The 25,005-nt window shown below is 35.0% G+C and overlaps 1 protein-coding gene across 1 annotated transcript in view; it reads right to left on the minus strand.

The window, feature by feature from the left end:
- Positions 1–25,005, minus strand: part of SCGN (secretagogin, EF-hand calcium binding protein) — a 1,236,219-nt gene that overhangs the window by 310,842 nt on the left and 900,372 nt on the right. The window contains exon 5 of the mRNA XM_044067071.1: positions 9,376–9,432. Coding sequence (XP_043923006.1) covers positions 9,376–9,432 — 57 coding nt within the window. The remainder of the gene's footprint in view (positions 1–9,375; positions 9,433–25,005) is intronic.

Below are 25,005 nucleotides of genomic sequence, written 5' to 3' on the forward strand. Positions count from 1 at the left end.
GCAAACATCTATAAATTAATACAGAAAGCAGCTGAAATCTTAGCATTCTCCAATTCAGCCCACCCAAAAGGCAACATATATACAACAGCTGCGTTACTATAGCAGCCATCTTATTCTTCACTCACCCAGCATTCTCCCTTCTACTGTTCAAGCACTTTTGTTTTAGCAGCATAAGTGCTTTAAAGAAGCCCAGTTTTCCTTTTGATCTGATTTTCTGAAAGGTTTATTTTGAATAGCTGCATCTCATTTAATCGGCATGTGGTTATTTGACCCCAAATCATCTAAAACCTTGGCAGGTTACTATTTAAATCAGTGACATCCCCAAAGTCACAAAACAATAAAAAAAAATTGCAGAGTGAAGTGCTCTCTGTCAAACAGCAATTTGTTTGACTCTATATTGAGGTGGGTAAGTATGTTGAATGCAAATATTAATGGTGTTTTTATGTGAATGAAGAAAGCTTGAATATTTTTATTAAGGTAAGTGGGATTGAGTGGGTTGGGAGTGTGTGTGAGTGTTTGCAGGTTAGGGTTTGGGTAAAGGATGGGAATGGGTATAGTTTTGTGGTGTTTGTGTGTATGTGTGTATGTGTGTTTGTGTTTGTTTGTGTGTGTTTTTGTTAGGGTCGATATAGTGTTGTGTATCTGTGATGGTGTGTGTGTATATATGTGCGTATGTCTGAATATAGTGGTACTGTTAGGGAAAGGTTTTTTGTAAATTAATGTGTATTGTTAGTATTAAGGGGCAGGGTTAAAATTAGCATGAGTGAGTAAGATAAGGTAAGGGTGAAATCCCCTTACTCATGGGTGCTAACCCTAACACTGTATCCATATTCAGAAAGAATTGGTCTGAAGTCATTGTTAGGATTCAGGTTAAGTGGTTACTAGAGGAAAAATTGTTTTCCTTTTTTTCCATCTTATGTATCTGATGTTTTTTTTTTTCCTTTTCAGCAAGTTTGTTTTCAAAGTGTCAGTACTGATGTTTTGTTCATCAGTGCTTGTGCACACACACACACACACACACACACACAGATATATATATATATATATATATATATATATATATATATATATATATATATATACATACACACACACACATATAGATAAATCAGCTGCAAGATCACCCAAATTTAGAGAATAGGGGAAAGCGAAAAACAAGCGGCACTCATGCTCTTGCTCATCTCTGAGTCTAATCTCCATTACAAGACACTGGCTTCCTTCCAGTCATGATCTTCTGAGCATTGATCAACCAGTCAGTGACAAACAGCAGGTTTCCCATTTCTAAATTGATTTAATTTGTTTACAGCCACTGACCATAAGTTCTAAATTCTTTCAGTACCTTTTTCATTCACTTTAGTTTCCATATTCAACTCACTTCCACACGACCTTGTGGGTCATACTTTCAAATCATCCTTATAGCTGTCTGTACATCAATAAATTTTTTAAAACAAGTTGGGAAAAAAAAAGCATTCAAAGCATTCTGAATAATTCAAGTAAAATTTAAGTTTTATTTTTCCATAATGACTCTCATTATGACAAAAAGTCTTCTTACTCCCTGCCTGTGCATGGATAATAACCATTGTCAAAAAACGCTCTTTTCATCAATTTTACAAGTCATCCATTTTTCCACAGCAATAACAGAATCTGCTTTTAAGTTCATAGATTTCATATCTTTCCAAAATATGCATAGGTTCCTTATTAGTCTCAATAATGTCTCATATCATCTATAGGCCTACGGAAATTGTATCTGTCCAGCAAGCACATTGGCTCAGCTCAATAACTTTTTCTGCTTACATGGCATTCTTGGCTGCCCTTGTTTCTCATGCATTCATTTGGATGCTGTTTCTATGGACCCCATCATTCATGTCACCTTGTTTCTCTTATTATTTTCAGCTTAGTCATCAGAAACTCATGTTTTCTTTCAGACTGATATTTTCTCTCTCTGCGATTCTTCAATGGCATCTGCACACAAATTCATGGCTGCCACCGTCTTTGCTTTATGTACCTTAGCCTTTGCTATATAAGCAACCAGCTGTGAGCTCACTATGTTAATCTTGCTGCAAAAAATAGCCTTGAGGTCAGCCACATATTCTTCTATTATGTTATCAGTCATAAGATAATGCGATAATTAGAGTTTTATTCAGAAAGCTTTAGTACATGCTTTTCATTTGCCACATTCAATTGCAGTGCACCCAACAAGCATGACTACTCATGTTGCTTTTTAATTTAATTTTTTTTTACTTTATTAAATGGTCAAGTCATAAAACGAGCTTCTCAACTACACATCCACCCTCCATGGCAAAAATGTGTGGCTGAGAAACCTGATTCATATATACTCTTATTCCAAGCATCATGTAAATATTGCAATGGGATCAGGAAGTGCAGCTAGTTGTTACAACACCATCGCTGGAGGTGATTGGTCCATGAAGAAATTACTATCATTTGATGTGAGAGTTTCACATTTTCAAAAGCAAAACAGTGAAACGTGATTTATTTGCATGTCATTAAATGTAAATAAATTGATGTGAATATCAGTGAAATAACACAAACATATTACATAAGAACGTGCAGCAAGTAAATCACTGCTTAAAAGATAATTTGCTGGAGGCACAGACCCAAGGTGCTCCTCCGTGTGAAGAGCTGTAGCCCCAAAATACTTCGGTTCACTAAATATGTTAACTATGAGGTTGCACTACTTTAGAATTAAGGCAATATATACCTTTCCAACAAAAACAAGTTTTCCTTTTATTCAGTTTTAGTAATTTAAGAGGTATGACCACAATCCCCCTCACAAGGGGAATGCAGGTGGCATGCCCCCTCCCCCTGCAGAAATAATTAAAATTACTCATTGTGGATTTTTCATAGCCACATCTAGCTGTTTTTAAATCATCTTCCTCATATAACACTGCATGCAGTTTAGTTTAAACATTTTAACATTCCTGATATACTTCCAGCTTTTCATATTTTACATCTTCAAAATTAATCCTATTAAAATGTTCAACTTAAGAAAAAAAGTTGAATTTGATAGTTTCACAAGCTGATTTTGAAGAGATTAGTGAAGGTAAATTAATTTAATCTCCTGTGTACAACTGAGCTGTGTATTATGTTTCACTTTTAAATATTTCACTTTCCAAATTGAATATATGCTTGTTATATGTTTATATGCTATTAATGTTATGTCTAGAAAACAATTATGCTTTTATATACTTTACTGTGCCATTATGTCCACACATACTGCATTTTTCTTACCATGCTTTGTAAGTAACTCTGGTTATAGCAGTGTAAATCTAGTATTGTTGCTCTATATTTTATAAGAGCTTAAATTAGAAAATTATTTTTGTTTTGCAGTAAAAATTATACATCGAAATAATTAATTATGAACAGATCTTTCTAAAGGTAAAATTTTCAATGATAAATTATTCATATCTGAGAAAGACACTTCTATATATAGGCTGAGATTCATAAAGACTTACCATGAGCAGGAAGTCTTAAAGCAACTGGCTTCCCCCTCACGATAAGCTTTTTCAATTCATAGACCAGTGTGTTCATGAGGTTGTATGTAAGAGTAGCTGATGCTCATTAGCCATATGCTGTCCCTCAGAAATACCTACAGCTCCCAATTTACATTGCCAAGAGATTCAGAGAATCACTCAGCTGCCTAATTATCCACTGCTGATGGAACAAGTGATCGTGTGGAACAACACGTAAAAGATACAAAAGAAATCCTCACGAAATGTTCATCCAAAAGCAAGAACAGCAAAATAAATCCACCGGAGGTAGTAAGAACTAAAATCTGTTTATTACACCACAAGTGTTAAGCGCTTTCACTAGACAATGCTAGCTTCATCAGAACAATGAAAACAGTTAAAACTCTTCATTTTAAGTTAAAATTGGCACCAAAACATGGCCGTTCTTAAAGAAGTAGGTGGTTAAAAAATTTTTTGAATGAATTCAAAATAAAAATAAATATACTAGTCCAAATACATTAGTTGCTGAACTTCAAATTTAGGATGTAAGATTGCCACATAATATGTGTATAATTAATTACATTATCAAATAACAAATATTTTAACTGTTCAACATTAACAGAGGTTTTATAGAAAAATAATCATTGATGCCTGGTGTACTAGTGGCATCCGTCAGTACTTGCCAGTATAGTTCCCTGTAAGCTAGGTAATTTTTTATATTACCTCCTCTAGGGTCACTTTTGATAATCTCAACAATGGCAAATCTAAATTTGTGTTCATCACCATTTTCCATTATGTGCCTAGCTAATGCATTTTTCATGTCTTTCTTTTTTATACAATACAAGTGTGTGTATATTCTTTTTCTCAATTGTCTCTCGGTCTTCCCTATATAAGATGAGGGACAGACCGTACATAAAGCAATATATACTAACATGCTTGATTTACAACTTCCTCTTGATAGATATATTTTGCTTCTATTATGGTTTCTCAAAATTAATGGGCTGCTTTCATATATACTAGAACATTGATTACAAGTACCACATTTAAAAGTATGTGTGTTAACCTCATAATTCCTGTTGTGTCCCTGTTCAAGATATTTCTTAATATTCTTACCCATTTTGTTTACAAATCTTGGTTGGTTCCCTAATACTACTGCTGTTTCTTTATCATTTATTAAAAATCGCCAGTTTTTTGTAATAATGTCTTTAATAATATGACTGAAAGGACCAAATTCAATTATACAAGCTCTATAAAAATTACTGGAAGTATCATTTGTTTTTTCGGTAATTGTAGAATTATTGATATTATTTTCTGTAACGTCCAAGTTTATGTTAGTGCCCAATAGAGGTAAATATTTAATTCCCCATTGGCCAATAACATATGTGGATACATTATTCATCAATTCTATGTCATAACCCCTATCCAGAAATAAAGATGTTATATATTTAATTTCATTAATCATGTCAACATAGTTAGAGCACATTCTAATAGCTCTAATGCACTGACCTTTGTAGATGTTACTTTTTACTTTTCTGGGGTGAAAACTGTTATAGTCCACGTAAGAATTAGTGAAGGTATCCTTCCTGTATACTGTGGACTTTAATCTTCCTTCATCTACCGATACCAAGGTGTCTAAGTATGGTACCCCTCTTTGGTTTACTACTGAGGTGAATTTAAGAAAATTACTGCTAGAATTAATATAAGTGAAAAACTCTGAAAGAGAATTATTGCCACCATTCCATAAGATATAGATATCATCAAGATATCTAGAATAATATAAAATGGAATTAGTAAATGTACTGTCTAATATATATTGATCTTCCCAATCAAGCATAACCAGGTTAGCATATATGGGGGTGCACGCCCATTGCTACTCCCCTGGTTTGCTTGAATATTTCTCCTTCATAAAAAATGTAATTGTTATCAAGAACTATGCTCATTAGATCTACTATGAGCATTATCCTGTCCCATGTCATTTTAGTATACTTTCTCAAACTGTTGGTAAAAGCAGTAATGCCTTCCTCTGTAGGTATGGAGCTAAACAAATCGATGACATCTATAGTACAGAAAAGTGTACCATTGTGATACTGATTAACGGGATAATTTTTTAAAAATTCCCAGGAATCTTTGACCAAATGCTTAACGTCATCATATATAGGTTTTAGTAAAGTATCAATGACTACTCCTATAGGGAAAGTCTTTGATTTGCTTCCAGAGATGATTGGGCGGAAAGGGGGATTATCTTGATTTTTATGTACCTTGGGTATTCCTATAATGGTGGCTAATATAGGATGTTCAACAGTCATAAATTTATATACATCTTCCGTTATCCTTTGTTCCAGGAAGTATTCCTCAAGGTACATATCTATCCGCCTATAAGCTATGTTAACCTCATTGAGAGAAATTACAGAATAATTGCCTGACTTGTGTAAAATATTGTGAATGATGGCACTATAAGATAAGGTATCATACAAAACTGTGCCACCACCTTTGTCAGGCTTCATTATTCGTATATTGGGGTCGCTTTGTAGCTCATTTAAAATCCTCTGTTCATCTGTAGATAGATTATGTCTAACTTTAAGTCTATTAATATGTCTATGTGCTTGATATATTTCCCTAGTGACAATTTGATCATATGTTTGTACAATAGGGTTATTCAAAGGCATAAAGCAGCTTCTCTTCTTTAATTTATCTTGACTTACCCTATTAGAATTTACATTGTTGTCATTATTACCAAACATTAAGGCTAGATTCAATTTCCTAGTATATTTCTTAAACTCTAATATGTTGTCTACTAGGTGAAATTTAGGGGTAGGAATAAAATTAAATCCTTTAGAAAGAAGGCTGAAGTGTGCCTGTTCTAACTTAATACTACTATAATTGTATATTTTAAAGCTCCTGTACTCACTGACAGCTTTATTGGTAACAATATTATCTGTATGTGAAACTTGTACAGTGTTGCTAATGCACTCTGTATTAACTAATATTTCTTTTTCCATTTCCCTTGATTCATTTCTCTTGGGGTGTGAAAAAACTGTTCATTGTTATAATCTATACAAGCTTCAGCTTCTTTGTTATTAAATGTATTTGTAAACCCATCCGACTTATTGTATGCCCATTTATAACTCATATTTCTCTTATACTGTTCTCTGTCCCTATTCAGTTTCTTCTGTTTACATTCAAATGCATTACCAGCTCTAACCTGTGCCGTTGTAAATTGTTTATAAAATAAAGATTCCCATTGTGGGAAAGCTAAATCTTGTAAAATTAAATTATTAAGTTTTTCCACCTCAGTCATCAGTTTACATAACTTAACATCATTATGTTTAATAAGCATTTTCATATATTGAAACCCAAAGTTGTCAAAAAGTGCATTAAACTCTGTTTCCACTTCATGGTTAATGTTAATACCCAAGGGTAACTTATAGAATCTCAATCCCATGGGAACTATGTTAATCGACAAACAATAATTTAAATAAGCATTGTCCAATTTCACAGCGTTAATGCTGTTTAGTATCTTCCCAAATGCAAATATCTTATCCTTTAAAGTGCCTGTACATTCAATTCGTTGATCCAATTTATTCTCCCAATGACTAGTATCAAATTTACATTCTTGTCCTAAAAAGTCTTGTAGTTTGTGTTGTTTTAAATCGGACTTAATGTTAGAACTAGTGCCTTTAGCAAAATTGTTATCACTGGAAACATACGCATATGTCCGAACTAGCTGTGTATGTTTGGGTCTAGTACCGACCCGCTTCGCTTCCTCAGATAAGTGTCCAAAAGAAAAATCAAAAGTGAAGTCAGACAGTCCCATTTTGTTGTTATCATTCGGGACAGTATTGCAAGGTAAATCAATAGCACAACTAGCCATCTGTCTCTGTCCCTGCCCATTAGGTATTCCGGGAGACGAGGTGTTGGGTAAGTCAGTTAGTGCTGAATTATCAAGAACTTTAACTGGCGTTTTCTTGTTAGAAAAATCAGAGTGAGAAACAGTACCTTCAGTAGCCGCAACAGAGCGGCCAGTCTGCAAATTCGAAAAACCGGGGATCTTGCTGAAAAGATTGAGAATTTTAGCAACCTCACCACGTAGAGATGAAACTTCAGCCCGAAGGCTAGTAATCTCTTTACAATGTGCTGGTGATGTGCCTCCGATCGAACTAGAGGATGAATCCATAGTGCATATGAATGAAGCCATATGCTGTCCCTCAGAAATACCTACAGCTCCCAATTTACATTGCCAAGAGATTCAGAGAATCACTCGGCTGCCTAATTATCCACTGCTGGAAGAAAAGGTTCATGCTGTCAAAAGACGGTGGTCACCCATTCACTCCTATGGAAGCAGTCACAGTGCCTCTATTGTGCGGGTAGATCCAACAAGTAAGTGGGGATTTCTGGTGTTTTGTGTGTATGTGTGTGGATGGCATACATTTATAGGATTCATATTATACCACCGAATGCTGAAAACAGCGAATGGTGTTACACTGAAACATATTCAGCGAATGCTGAAAATGTCGAAACCACAGAACAGCAATTTCTTCCCTATGCTAAGAAATCACTGTTCCAACACCCCCAAAAAAAACATTAAACACTTCCAAACACATACACACATACCCTAACTCTAATTATACCCCCCAAAAACCAGTAAACAACTAAATACACATATGCACGTAACGCAAACATACATCTAACAAAAAAAAAACAGTAAACATTTTAAAACATATGCAGTTACCTTAACCCGCACCCTAACCCTAAGCTCAGTAACTCTCGCACATTTACATAAACAGTTCCAAACACAAACACACTTACCTTAACCCTAATCCTACCCCCCTAAAACAAAAGAAAAAGCTAAAAACACACACACACGTAACTCAACCATACATCTAACGCAAAATAAATAAACAGTAAACACTTTCATATATATGCACTTACCATAACCCACACCCTAACCCTAAGGTCAGTAATTGTTGCACAATCACGCTCAGGAGCTATACCGGGCAAGGGACTACACTACACTCCAGAACAGGCAAAGCAACAGAGCGGTCAAGCGTCTTCTTTCCCAGGGAAAGAATTTGCTGAACAGCCGCTTCGCTGTTTTGCCTATTCGCCCTACATGTGTTGATGAAAATGCATTCGACAAAATGTGTTTTCGTTGTTCTAATATGAACCCCATTTATGCACTAGTAAGTAATGTTATTTTGTATAATGTATTACTTTATTAATGATTTGTTAATGGAGTACAAGATTATGTCCTGACCACAATACATATCATTCTTAGTACATTCTTTTCTACAGGGAAACAACATTTCTATGTAGTATTTACTGGCTGACGTATGCAGAGAACATGTGCTAAACATTCTTGACTGTCTGCATAGATAAAGAAACGTCTTATTTTTTCCTTACAAGAAACATTTACATGAGTGTCAATTTATGGCATATCCAAAATACTTTACATTATGGAACTGCTCTAGTGAAAATTTCAATCTCAACATTTACATAAAATATCCAATTGTTTAATGTGAAAGACTTGTGTAAATGTTTCATCTCAAATTAACACTTTTTGTTTTTACTTGGGGACTATAGCACCTGCTTTAATATGCATATGAAACTTCACAGCATGCAACAGAGTGGTATTTTGTTTCGGTTTCTCATCAGTTATAATTACTGACTCCAGTAGACATGATGACTACAGCAAGTCAGAAGGTGAATTGATTTCTTTGCATTCTAGTTCATTACATTCCTTTCTCAGCTGATATCAAATTATCAGGGAAAGTATCTGTAGTAATACGATATAATATAAAATGGACAGGCTATTCTTCAGATTGTGAAACTGCATTACTTATGAACAACCAGCTATTTACAAAAGTCATGCTTTCATACCATGAATTGAGAAATACTATTAAAAACATACCCGTAGTTCCACAGCTGAAATGAATCCACTGCTGTCTGCATCATAACTGCGCCAGATCTGAAATAAAGTGAATCACAGTTTAAACGTCTGTGACATGGATTGATAAATTCATGCCTTTGAAAATGCAACTTGTACCATGTTGCATAGAAGTAAGCCTTAATTTATTCGTACATCTGTAGAAACTTTGTTTAGGAGACTGGATTTGTATTTATTTAGTATAAGTTACTACCCAAAAGTTGTCTTTTCAGTTATGACTCAGAATAGTGTAATGGTAGAAAACATCAAAACTGTGAGTTACAGGAGCAACTGTACCAAATATCATTCTCACTGCAAGGCACAGAAGATTCCAAAAGTGATCAGAATGATACCACAGTATACCATTCAGGGAAATAAATAATACATCCTGCGTGCACATGATACACATTAATTCACAAGGCTGAGGTATGACTGTCTGAAACTAAGTTACATTAATATCTTACTGATATAAGAAAGTCATCTCAAAGATTATTGCAATAAAAAGGAAAATCTGAGAATGGCTGAGCCCTAACAACATTAACTATTGCATAACATGCATAGCAATGCAGGTAATGTGTGATGCCAGCCAACTAGGCAAGTGAGTTTCTAAATATAATATTAAATATAATATACAAAATAATTTTATTTTCTTTGTACTTTATCATAAATTTTAAGGAAAATATGAACAATGTTTCCAAGCACACAAGCCAACTTCTTCTCAAATATGGCTGCTCATACCACCTTTCTTATTACTCAGCCATAACACATGAGAAAACATTGTTAGGGAATCATGCACTCATATTTTTCCATGCTAGCCTTACCTCACCTCTTTACCTTTTACATAACTCATAATGTACTATTTTTCATCAATAAAATGGGATGTCCAAGAAGACTCCTTGAAGGCTTACTGTGGCCGAGGCGCTAGAGAGATAAGTGAATAAACCTGCTTTTGGATCCTATGCTGACTCCTGTTGTTTTGCTGTGCTGGTTTGCTGTGTACTTCATTGTTGCTGATGTCCAAGAATATGCCTGCAGTCCTTTGCCTCATTGTCTTCTCTAACACCACTTGTATACCTCAAAACAGTCCATATGCATGCACAATCAGACATTTGCATTTATGTTACCTACATTTATCCAAATAAGATGATGAAAGCCCAAGCACCTCTTTTCAGAAGTGAATTAAGATGTTAGGTGTGCTTAAGGGACTTGTACAGAATCAAACAAAATACTAAGGGAGAAAGAGGGACTTAAACCTAGGGCTAGAGATGAAACATATAGTGTTAACATTTTCGAATCTACTGACAGATTATTACCCAGTCTTTTGCTGAGATTCTTCACTTCCTTTTGTCCTTGGTGTGTTATGTTTAACAACCACATTTTATTGCAGTGTATAATAATGCCACGAATATGTGAAAGACAGGATGTTGTAAACATATATTTTATGGGGAACTCATAGCTAGGAACAGATGTGTAACCAGAACATTCAATTTTGTACTCAAATTCTTTTTACTGCCTCCGAACCCACCTGGCATATAAAATAAATGAGCACATCATCTGTCTAAAGAATATTAGATTAGTATTCAAGTATGTATTTGTTGTTAAAGGCATTAGTTTAGATATATGGTTCTGATGAAGGCCTAATTCTTGGGCTGAAAGCGCTAAACCAGTGGATTAACGTTAATTTTGTGTGATATAGTGCTCCATCATCACGAGTACAAAGACTATGTCTGGCTACATCCTTGGCTAGGAATGATGCTGGAGACGATGTGGTTTCTCATAACCATGAGATATAACTGCTGCTTAATATAATTTAATAGGTTCAGAAATTGAGGTTATCATAAATGATCACAATCACAACTTGAATCTCACTGAAGGAGATGTCAGTTGTGTAGTTCCAAATAATACCAGGCAGTGGGCATAGAAAATCCAAATTTCTTGAATGTAATGCTAAGCCAATAGAGCAAATGGTCTTATGTGAAATGTATAACTGAAGAGCTCTAAAATTATGCATAACTAATCCTCAGTTTCAATTACAATATATTTGGAAATTATGATTTGTAAGAATGTGTGTGTGTGTGTGTGTGTGTGTGTGTGTGTGTGTGTGTGTGTGTGTGTGTGTGACATTTGTGGACTGAGCATGCATATTATATACAGAATGAACAAATATAGATAATGCATATTGATGTCACAGTTTTTGGATTATTTTTTTCTTGTCCCATATTGGGAAGAGATATATTTTTCATTTGTAGTTCTGATAGAAACAATGCATATTTCTCAAGGTGTAATATTGCAGATATAGGCTTGACAGCTTTGATTGAGTCTGTATATGTTATTTCTGTATTTTCATTCTGTTTTAGGTAATATTTGTTGTTGTTTTGTTGAGAGTGTGGTTAATTCTTTTTCATTTTATGTAGTGTGTTTCATAGGTTGCAATAAGTATGAATGGTTGGGAGGGATTCTGTCCATGTATTATACTTGGAATGGTTATCAGTGGGCCTGCAAAAAGGATGAGTGTTGCTCAGGCAGTTTGCTTTTTGTGGAGAGTTTTTTTTTTCTTTGTCATTAATGGAAGACCAGTTGTTTGCTTTTTTTAGTGAGGTCTAGAGTTGTGAGTGCCAGCTAACTTTTGTGGTGGCTTAATTGGAAGCTTTAATGGGTTCAGTTGTCATTATAATGGAGAGAAAGACTTTGTGAAAATAAAATGAAATATGGTTGTTTTTGTAAATATCTGTATGTGGTCAAAATCTAATCAACTGAGACAGGAACACATGCCACAACAACTGAGACAGGAACACATGCCAGCTAACTTTTGTGGTGGCTTAATTGGAAGTTTTAATGGGTTCAGTTGTCATTATAATGGAGAGAAAGACTTTGTGAAAATAAAATGAAATATGGATGTTTTTGTAAATATCTGTATGTGGTCAAAATCTAATCAACTGAGACAGGAACACATGAAGCAAAGCTTGCTGAAGTGCGGCACACAGAATGGTGTCTTCAAGTTTCATCTTTACCAGGTCATTCCTCTTTTTCCCAATATGGTGTAACCATGCTGTTAGCATATATGAAAGGGGGTATGGGGGAAGTCCCTCATGTGAAAGAGTGTAATGGGGTTGTGCCAAAAATGTATGTGATTTCTACCTACAGTTTTAGTAGGTATGTTTTCCGGGAGTTTGGAGATAAGTGTTTTTGCAGGTTACAGTTTGGAGATAAGTGTTTGTGTAGGTTAGTAGCTACTCATTTTCTTCTTTGAGGATGTTTTTCTATTTTTAGTACACCTGGCTTTGGTTTCAGCATTATTGCTTTATAAAACAGTATGCGTAATAGTGACGTGTTACTTATTTATTTATGCTTTTTATTGTGTTATTTTTGGCATGATTTGTAACCTCTACTTTTCATGATTTTTTCTTTTTCTTTTTTATGTTTTAGTGTTATACTTCAGTGGAACTATTCTTGTAGTTATTGGTGGATTCCTTTCTAGCTTTTGTTATTTATACCCCTGTAGTTTTCATTTATATTTATGATTGCAGGATAAGTTAATTTTGTGCTTTTCCATGGGCACGATGTCTTCTATTTTTTTTTACCTATGTATTCAAATGCAACTTTCTGATTCAAATTATTTACTGCAGTAAGTATAATTATTTTGCAAGTATTTTTGTGTATTTAAATGCAGTGATACATTTGCATATGTTATGGTTTTAATTGTGGCAGATGGTAGTAACCAGAGTATATATGCATATTTTCTTGACATTTAACTTGAATTGTTTTTACTGTTACTTATTTAGTTGATTTTACAATATCCATCAATCTATATATTTTCTAAACCAGCTGTTCAGGGTAGATCAGACTGTTTTATATCCAGCAACACTTTTTCACTCTCTCTGCAGAACTCCCAGGCATTTCCAGGCAAAATGTGAGATGTCATCTCTCTAGTATATTTTGGCTCTAGATTAGGGCCTCCTCCCCATGGCTGGTCTTAGGCATAGACAAACTAGGTGATCGCCTAAGGCACCGTACAGGCCGGCCTTGTAAAGGGCGCAATTTTTATTTATTTAAATTAATTTATTTTTCGCAGTCCATTTGTGCTATTCTCGGCACCATGTCTTTAAATCCATCCCGACTGTACTGTGGCATTTGCGCCCTCCCCCATTTCTCTAGTCCTGTTCATCAAGGACACCAGAACCATAGGACGAGGGGGTGAGATGACTGCCCTCCCACTTTTAAATCTTCAAAAAAAAAAAATCTTCACTCCACAGTCCATAAGTCTTCTCCTTTAAGGATGACCACACATGCATCTCATCCAAGCACGCCAATGCAGATGTAAATACATTCTGCACTCATGTGTGGAATTTAAGCTAGCAGTTCTGTTAAGAGGGAAGATAAATGCTTGTGTGTGCATGAGGCTGTTTGGCTGAAAAAGAAGGTAAGTATGTGTGTCTGTGTGTAATTTAAACCATTCGTTTCTGTATGAGAGAGAAAGTGTGTGTGTGTGTGTGTGTGTGTGTGTGTGTGTGTGTGTGTGTGTGTGTGTGTGTGTGTGTGTGTGTGTGTGTGTGTGTTTAAAATACATTTATTCCTTAAAATAGTTGCTTCTACAGTTTAAGAGGTATGACTCACAGTTGGCTGTGGATGACACCAGACTGCAATTATATATATTGAAGTATTTGTGGCATTAATCCGTGGTTTTAACTGCAGAGCTATGCAGAGAAAGCATAAGCTAAGTGTGCTCACAATGCACTATGCATGGCACAAATTGCCATGATACCAAACCAAGGTGCATAATACCATTAGTAAGGCAGACATAGCACAAACTGCAGTAATACTCACATTGATTTATGGATGACATCTGACATCAAGCTTCAGTTATATCAAGATAGGTTATGGATGCCTACCACTGCCCTGTCTAGTTTAAGGTAGTCTGAGTGAATAATAAGGCCTTCACTGCAGTGCACCTACCTACCTCTAATACTTCAATATGGGAGCAATAGATCTCTGATAATTTTCTTTTTCTTCACATAGCATACATTTTAAGTTTGTAAGTCTAATTAACACAGTTTGAGGTGATATGTTATTTGCTTATAAGGGCTAATGTAGATTGTTGCTTTAGACTAGGAATGTTTCCTGTTGTTAGCTATTTTTAAAAATATGCAATGGTTTAATCAGGTTATCCTTAACTTTGAACATAAATACCATGGAAAATATTTGGAGCCACAGATATAACTAGTGTTTTTAATTTGCATAAGGGTGTTATAGTTTACAAGCTATAGGGTGACATTGTATGCATGTTAATGTATAGTTTCTAAGCAGCTGAACTTTTAAATTTGTCACAAATTTGACTACAAATGTGTTAGTTATTGTTTTAAGATCAATGATATCCCTATTGCTCATTGTCACTGAATTAATTTGTGAATTGTTCCTTTGAATTGCTAGCGATAACTGCAGCACCTTTGAACATGCTGAAAAAATAGCCAAAGCAGTAAACCAAACAGAAGAAAAGGCTGGTTCAAGATCCAAAGAAGCAGTAAGGTTAACCAAGTTAAAATATGCAAGTTTTCAAACTGTAAAAGATGCTTTCTCAGCTGTTACAAAATGAAGCAGCACACAACTAACATAAATATCTGATTCACATAACTAAAACCAATTAGTAAATTAAAACATTTCATAATCAACATTTTACATAAAGGAAATAGAGACTTGCTCATAAATAAAATTACTTTCATTTTTTACTGTTGTAAAAGGCTACTTAAGTGGACTAAAGCAAACTGCAACTAGAAAGATTGCATTCTAAAGGATGTCAAAGGTTAATAGGTGGTGACTTGTGCCAGAGGTGACCTGTGCCTGACATACAAGGCCATGTCCAACCCGGAATTAATGGAACACCTCTCCACCCAAAAATCCAAATCCACCCAGAGCCAAGAGCAAGAGAGACTTAAAACCTCAACAATATAATATAAATAGGCTGGAGGGACGGACACATCACCCAGAGACTCCCTATGCTGGATGTGAAAAACAGTCCAGTCCATCATGAGACAGAGCACTGGCAGCTGTTCTCTGGAATCTTGACCAGATGGGAGAGGGATGGAGGGTTTTACCCCGGGATCATCATCACTGTTGACAGAGCACTAATGGGCAATGGGCATGAAGCTAATGGGTATAGTATTCTTCAACCTAACTGACAACTCTGGCTAGGCTTATAAATGCCTAGCCTGGCATATAGCCCTAGGAGTATGAGAACCCCTATGAACCTATAATAAAAAAATATGAACAGCACTGTTTCTAAACATGAGCCAAACATAAATGTTCATAGGTTTATCAGGCTAATGACCACAAGGGTCTTTTAAGTCTAGCCATGCATCTCAAATCTCTGACAACTTTTGGTACCCTTGATAAGTATAAGCAGAGGCTTGGGAGATGAAACATTTACAATAGGGGCCTGGGAGATGAACCATTTACAGGCTGCCTGTGTCCATTAGATATACAGGGACAAGCCAGGAATAAATTTCCTGTTCCCCATCCAGTTGTCCAAGTTACACTTGAATTGGGTTATGGGGAAACTCTGCTTCACATGGATAGGGAGCCTGTATCAGAGACAGGGTAGTTTCTGGGATATATACCTGTCTCTCCAGTAGGTTCTATTCAGAGCCGGCTGGTGACTTCAAATCAAAGGGGGGCTACAAGAGACAGCTGAATGGGTGGGGTCAATGGGAAGGTATGTGGCCAACTAGAGAGGGGAGGGGCTATGCTCAAAACCACAAAACCTGTAACTTTAATTAAATACACTGCCCTGGGTGCCAAACCGTCATTATGAGAGTCCAATCAAGACAAAATGAAGTGTAAACGAAAAAAAATATTTCAATGCATTGGCTGCATGACAGCTTACTTAATATCTAGATGGAGACAAAAAGGTTGTGAGGCATGAAAAAATAAATTACTTTTTAAATACATTACTGGAATGTCAGTCAAAATCAAGTATAAGAAAAACAAGCAGCACTCAACTCAAACCACTTCTCTTTGCACTGCAGTTCTAATTATAATTTATATTCAGCTTTATAAAAATACCAAGTAACATGCTGAAAGTAGCAATCTCTGTGATACCCCCAACTTGTAAAAATGTTTCTTATCCAAAAAAGACCTGCTGCCTGACAACAACCATCTACTTGTTTCATGGGGAAAACATGATCAAAGTAAAAGATGAAAAGCAAACAATAAACAAGCTCAAGATACATTGCTTAAAGGATTACTTCACAGGTTATGGCTCACACACAATAGCTTGGCATTCTGTTTAGTTTACAGGTAAAGCCTGCAAAGATGACTGCAAGTCTCCAACACATGTAATGAGCTTCTCAAAATACTGTAATCCTGTCCTTTATTACAAACACTGTCATATGCATTTAAATACCCAAGGTATACTCAGCTTTAATTAGACAGAGTACAATATTCCCTTTAGTATGTACTTGGTCAGACAAATAGCCCAGCTAGAAAGACCCCAGTGGTTCCTGACTAAAAAGCTACACTAACCTAAAGACCCTAGGATACAAAGACAGGCGTAAAGTCCTATATTTATACCTTATATTATCATTTATGTGGTGATCTATATCTTGGATTTGGCTCCCTTATGGACCCAGCTCTCTGGAACTATCACACCTCCATAATACCATGGTCTGCAAACACTAAATCTAAACACTTAAACTTCCACCAGTGTGTAAACAAGACACAATGAATGGATAGATTCATTGTCCAACATTTATCTCTTTTCCCCTTATTTTCCCCTTACATGTGAAACAGATTGACACTATCACCTTTCAAAAAATGCCACTGAAAAATGGATGGGCACTTGCAAATTCATCTGCCTGACCTGATTTGTCCTCTTGGAAGCAGGAGGTACACCAACTGGTTTTATAACATTTCTAAGAAAACAACTTTTAGGCCAGTGGATAAATGTGGAGGCATAGCCGTATTTGATGTTGCTGACTATAATACACTAATGAATGATATGTTGAAAGCTGACACTACGTATTTTTTAATTGATAGTATGAAATTGAACCAAATTATTAAAACTGTTCAAGCAGACTTATATGATATGCTTATGTGCTATCAAATATCAAATAGTTTATATGAATATTTTTCCATTGATAGCCCAGTAGTTCCTGTAATCAAAGGACTACCGAAACTGCATAAGGGAGTTTCACCCCCACCAATGAGGCCGATAGTGTCAGGAGCAAAATGGATTACAGAGAACATATCTAACTATTTAGAAAAAACTTTAAGACCGTTAGTGGAAGCCATCCCCACAATTCTTAAAGACACATATCAGCTTATTGAATATCTACAATCTTTGAACATTGAATTTAATCAAAATAAACATCTTTTAATTACAATGGATGTACAAAGTCTTTTTACATCAATCCCAAATGATATAGGGATAGATGCTATACGTGAATTATTACAATACAATCAGACTATAAGTGGAAATACCAATATTTTAGTCTGCCAACTACTGGACTTAGTACTTAACAACAATGTGTTTGCATTTGGGGGTCACCTCTTTTTACAAACTTGTGGTGTTGCCATGGGGACCCCCTGTGCAAACACATATGCTAACCTAGTTGTGCATCATTGGGAGACGAATTTTGTCTTCAAACACACTTTATTTCAAAAAGTTCTGATTTATAAACGATTTGTAGATGATATATTAATTGTGTGGGATGGCTCAGCTGAGGAATTTTATAATTTTAAAGATTATTTAGAGACTACTACCACGTTTCTTAGGTTTTCAGTTGAAACCTCACATTCTTCTGTAAATTTCCTGGATGTTAGCCTAAACATAAGGAGAGGCAAGTTAATAACTACATTGTTTAAAAAAGAGTGCTGGAGAAATACAATTCTAAAATATGACAGCATGCATCCGCGCCATATATTTAAAGGTATATTAAAAAGCCAATTTACCAGGATAAGCAAGATTTGCATGGACAAAGAAGACTTGGATATGGAAGCTGATAAAATGGTAGAAATGTTTTTAGAAAGAGGGTATGACCTTGATTTAATAATGAAAGTTAGAAATGAAGTTTTACCATTTGAAAGTTTGACACAAATTGAAACAAACTGTAATTATGGTTCATCCTTCCTTAAAAATGATAGGTATAACTATAATGACCAAGTATCTTTTATTACGACTTATACTAATGATTTTATGAATATTAAGAAAATATTATTTAATAATTGGAAGGTTTTATTATTAGATGAACCCACAAAGAAGATAGTAGGAAACACTCCACATATTGTCTACAGGAGTAATAGGAATTTGAAATCTTTATTATGCGACAGAACACCTAAACTAATGCAAAATCAACAGTTTTTAAATGATTCTTTTGGAACGTACCCCTGTCAACACTGTAATTATTGTAAATTTATTACTAAACATCAAACTTTTTTACATTCTGAGTTTAATTATAGCTTTAAACCGAGATTTAGAGCCACATGCGACACTACAGGGTTAATTTATTTGGCTACATGTGAATGCTGCAATGCATTCTATATAGGACTCACTAAACGGAAACTCAAGAACAGAATATATAACCATCAATATGATATAAAAAAGAAAAATGAGTTAAATGCCTTAGCCAAACATGTAATGTGTAACCCATCACATTTTTTTTGTTTTTAGAGTGTTGCAGATAGTGGAGATTACGGACAGGGGAGGTGATTATATAAATCTACTTGAGTTTACTGAATTACGCTGGATTATTAAGCTTAGAGGTCACTGCCATCCAGGTTTAAATAATTACATCACAATAAAACCTTTCCTTAATAACCGAAGATAATAGGGTTATTTAGATGCCTATCTAGATTTATACACACTAGGTTATAAATTTTATCTACCATTTATTTAAAATATTTCAAAATATTCAAGGTTATAGCACATATCAGTCCTTTGTTTTTCCTAGATGGTATTATGTTCTCTGATTTTAAGATAGATTTTTTGATAGTTATTCTTAAAGTCCCATCCATATAGTTAGATATAGAACTGAACTTTTAATACTTACAATATAGTTAGATGCTACTGATGTCTCGGATATTATAAGTTTAAAGTCCTTTTGACTGAGCACATATACATTCTCCATGTGTTTATGATATAATATAAATCTATTTTCATATATTTTTATATTTTTATATATTATACTTCCTGAATGTATATTTATTCATTATTCTATGATTATATTTATATATTTACATGTCTATATTTATTCATTTATTTATTTATATTTATATATTTATATTTATATTTATATATTTATACGTTTATTATCATAAATTGCATTTCATTTTTCAATATTAATGCACTAGGAATGATCCTATGAAAAGTTCTTGGTGAATAGCTAATTATGATAAACATGATTTTATATATGTATCTTATTGTAAATGAATATGCATATAATTTTAAACTATTGTTTTATAAAAAAATTTTTTCACTTTATGCATATTGTTCGGTTAATTGAATGCTTTGTATCTAGTCAGCATTATACCTTTAAGAGAATTTCATCTAGAATGGGTTACTGTGATTAAAATCACAGTTAATTGATTAATTGAATAATTTCATTGAATTATCTTGGGCTATGCCTCCCTATAAATAAGCAGTTGTTTTTCATATTAAATTGTCTGAAGAAGCGTATAGTAGTATACGTGAAAGCGCTTACCGTTTTGTCTGTTTCAATTAATAAAAAAGTTTTTTAAGTAACGTGGAGAGTCGGAAGTTTCGTTTTCTGCATTTCTAAGAAAACAGTGAGCATACTTGGTTATTCTATTTTTATAAAGATTATTATTACTTATATAAGAAATAATGATATTTACAGCAGCAATCAGAGGAGTTCATTAGTGTGCAAATAGAAGCAAACTTTGAATCAAACCAGGCAAGCAGTGCACAAAAAGGCAGAGACAGCCAAATTATTTATCTCTTAATGTCTTAAATTGTTGTTACAGCGTAATGATATACCTTCTAAACCAAAACAGTGAAATACATGGTAAATGGAAATGAATCATATTAATTCATTAAAAGATCCTCTTCACAAATAAAACCAGCATATTTTAACCATCCTATGACCTTCCTCGTTGAAGTTGCCATTAAGCCATTAGTATGTGTTCCACATTTTGCCCATTTGTTCCACATTGTGATGGCTAGTGTTCCTCATTTTGGAGAAAGAAAGTTGAGAGCTATGTTAGTTGTGAATAATATTGATGACAGAGACAAACTCAAAACATTTGGATGTGGTTAGCACACTTTGTAACTGCCATCATTATGTATGCATCTAAACTTCTCAGATGGAGACAGCCACTATGACAAGACTAGAGTAGTGATATGATAACATTTAACTCATGCAGTGTCAAGAGTATCTTACAGAAAAGTTAACATTCTATCATGAACTGTTACATTAAAATGGAAAATTGACTGAGAAAAGCACTAAATCCACCCCACCCCCTCCTTCTCTACTCAGACATGGAAAAAGTTCTCCAGATCACATTGACCACAAATAAATGTTGAGTCAGCTTTACACTCTAAGTATATGCTAACATGCACTTTTGTACTCTGCCAAGTTTCAAGGTTGTAAGTTCAGATGTAAAATTAGATTACTACAGGAGTTCTTGGAAGAAAGGCTGGGCTCCTAACAGAGCATGCCAGGTTAAAAAGCACAGTTAATCTGCACCTAATAAACAGTAACTGCTAACCTCTTGATACTACACTAAATTAAATTTAAAGTAATGCAAGCAATAGATCTTTTTCTGTTTATGGTATTTGTGCCTATAAAATACACCTTTCACAATGTTATTCTTGAATGCATTTGCATTACATACATGCAAACAGTATACCTAACCTCATTTATTACTCTATTCCAAGTTAAGTGTTGCAAATCTGTTCATGACTTCATGCCTATTGCAAAATGTTTAATTTAAAAGTGGTTATGCTAAGCTTACATTCTGAATTTGTAAGACAACAAAAATTATATTGGAAAGAAACTGGCTTTCATCAGAAATACATAAAAAACAGAAGTCAAATAAACCATAAAAGAAAGTGCATACTGAAAAGGCTTCACCCCAAGTTAAAACAGCACTCGACTGACTGTTAGTTAGCTTAGCTGTGCTCATATGTCTCATCATGAAAAAAAATGTCACACCTCTACCAGGTCACAATAAAACACCTGCCTTATACTTTATACATAACTTAAGCACAAAGTAAACCACAAGCTTTTTGCATAGCAGAATTAGCCATACTACCTCAAGTCTATTAATTATTCTCCCTTTTCCCTTCAGTTACCAACTTTTGCTCCTCATTTCCCCCCGCCACTTCTTCCCACATTCCCACTGTTTTGTCCGATTTTCTGTACTGCACTGATTTAGAGCCACAGCATGGGCATCCCTGAAAATCAGGGGGAGTGATTGCTGAGAACTGTGTCAGTTGCTTGTTAATGATGTATTATAAACACCAAATTAAAATGATTACTTTATGATTTAGAACACTTATACCATGGATAACCAGCATTTTTGCACAGTAAACAAATGACTGCATCCCCTAGCATAAATGCAAAATGCCTGTCTCGGCAAAAAAGCAGTTAAAACACATGCTTATTATTAATTACCTTAGTTAAAAAGTGTGAAGACGCACAGCATATACAGACTCATGGGAATACCGTAAAACGGCACAACATATCTGTTTTATGCCAGCATGAGCCTGCTTAAAATGCAACTGTAAAGAAAAGACTTACATGAATGTATTATTTTACCACAGGTGCATTTAGATTTCTTTTTAATGCCCATGTTCAGTCGTTGATTTAATGGGTCGGACTACCGTAAACAACACTGACTTTCCAAATAACCTTATATGGCAATCAAACAGCAGTCCTGAGAAAATATTTTTTGTATCTTTGGTGTTGGGGTTTATGGGCTGGTAGCTAATGGCTATACTTCTTTGCAATTAAATGCAGTAACCCCGTCGGTGTAAAAACACTGTTCTTCCTCTCTTTTATTTGCTTATATTGTATGTATGTATTTATTTACATGATTAAGCAAGGAAACGGGCACCATTACTAGATGTTAACAGAATACCGAATGGGAGGAGGGGGGGGGCATTAGCTGTATCACTGCACCATGCTTGCTGGTTTATTTCCTTTGAACCCACAGATATGTCTGGTGACCTGACCTGGGTATTATGCACAGCACATTTCAAAAAAACATAACAACAAACTATCACTACTTTAAATTAAGTCCGGATATGAAGGATACAATCGACACCACTACACCTACACGCACACACACACGCACTTACAAAATACTCTTCCTATATTTCTGCAAAAATAATTTACCAGCTGTAAATTCAAACTGCAAGACATCACACTCTACTCTACCACCTTTTCAACTGTAAGAACTGAAGCTCAAGTAAACTATACTTTTTATTTCAGTCAGTCAGTCAACTCAACTCAACTGAATACGTCTGTCCAGCACGGTGACACACCTACCTGAGTTAATAAGTTCACTAAAAGTAACGCTTTCTTTTTCATTTCCTCTCCCACTGCAAATGCAAGCCGAAAGTTGTTTCTTCTTCCAGACTTTCACCAACCAAAGACAACGCCGATACCCACTGTCAATCCTCGACCTCTTCTCTCTTCCTAACTCCGAAGGCAAGACAAGTAAAGTATTACTGCGCTACTGCTACTGATTTGGTTTCCGCTCTTTTTTGAGAAGAGAGCAAGAACCAGTCAGTAGCAATTCAGCCGTCCACGTCACGTATGTGCCTGCCGACGTGGCAGTCCAAACTCCCTTCTAATTACTGTGCGGTTAAAACCGTATAGACGTCTGGGCACCACTCTGATGCATTTTCTTTAATCCGGACTGCCTTTTACAGCAGTCAGAAAGTAGTACACATTCTAAAAAAAAAAAAAAAAAGAAAACGGAACTTGACGAGCATGCACAGTTTTTATTCCAGGACTTTGAAGACTCACTCATAAGCACCTGTGTTATAGATTACATAGCACAAACAAAATATTAATACATTTTTTATTTATGTCAGATGTCAGTAATACACTTCCATCTTTTTCCTGGGAGGGCTGCAGTCCAGCAGTACAATGGCACGAGCCGCCCCTGCTCCTATTTATATCACAGGCAAGGTTTAAGTCTTTCAAATGGATAATTATGGTGCTATTTGTTTTGTTGATATGCAGGAGGTCCATCAGAGTGAGGTGTGACAATGCTCTATATGCCAGGCATAGATCTCCCCTCAAGGTGTTAAATATAGCTTCACATTTTGTGCTCTACAGGGCTTTTAGGTAGCATTGTCACATTCACTGAATCAGAAGCTAACTGGATTGCAAGAATACGGGTTGATTGTGTGCCTGGTTTCAATTATGCTGTTTCTTTGAAACCAATTTTAAATTAAAGGCATTCAAAAGATAGATGCACACATTTTACTATAATAATTGAATTTATGAAGAGATTTTTCCCTCCCTGTTTAGTACAAAGAGTTTTATCATTTGAAAGAGAACTTGAATTGACTTGGAAAAAATATATCACAATGTAAACTGATGGATTTGATTTGAATACTAAAGCAAATTCCCTAAACAGTGTTTTCATGTCAATATTACTTGAAGTGTTTGTTTTACTACATGGTGTTTTGCATTTTTAGTGCCAGTCTTTAACTTGAAGAAATGTTTGTTCATGTTAAGCTTTTATTACTCTTACATTTTGGACTAAGAGTATTATTTTGCAAATATTATATGATGACTACATTATTTCAATTATTTAGTGACAACCTTTAACAACTTTGAAAACAGTCTTATGTACTGTTTCAAATATTGACTGAAGGCAAAATAGCCTTCTTGACCATAATACCTGTTGCAAAAAGTTCTTTACTGGAATTTCTGAATAGTTCAGCAGATTTAAAGAACACTCAAAGATGAGCTATAAAATAATTTGTTTGTAAAGTGGCAGAGAACGTTCACTTGTGGATCTGTGTCTGGGTCTGAGGCAGAGATATACTGAAAGGATTTAGATGATGGCATCAGTAAGTGATGCTTGAGTGCTTTGCATAGAAAGGACCAAAGATCTACTACACCGCCACCAAATTTAGTGGCCTGGATATCAGATGAATAATTACACAGTAATTAAGTGCATTAAGCCACAGTTTTACTGCCTAACATAAGTAGTTAGAATTAGAACACTGTTTCACAAAAGTATAAATCTTAACCTATTTATAAAACATACATTGGTATGTCATAAGTTGCCTGCACCAGTCACCTTTTACTCATGTGAGACAGACTAATTGTAAGGGTTGGATCATGTTTTTTCACCCTCCACATCCCCAGAATCTAGTAAAACCACCAACTAGCCTACCCTCATAAACGGTAGGAGCCTAACCCATCACTTTGTCCAGAGAGTTCCACTCTCCTGGAGATGATGATTTTTTTTTTACTTGCTCTTATTTTCAGCTTAGATTATTTCCAGAACCATTCTAGAACTCCATGGTTGCTGTAGGTCATGTGACCTTCTTTTGGTCATGCACTGGGGTGTTTCTGATCTTTTCTTATTTCTTATTTTTTTTTTTGGACATTTAGTGACATCTTTATGGCATCTGTA

This window comes from Protopterus annectens, chromosome 3.part1 (genome assembly GCF_019279795.1).
Source record: "Protopterus annectens isolate FY-2018-M chromosome 3.part1, PAN1.0, whole genome shotgun sequence".
Classification (NCBI taxonomy): domain Eukaryota; kingdom Metazoa; phylum Chordata; order Ceratodontiformes; family Protopteridae; genus Protopterus; species Protopterus annectens.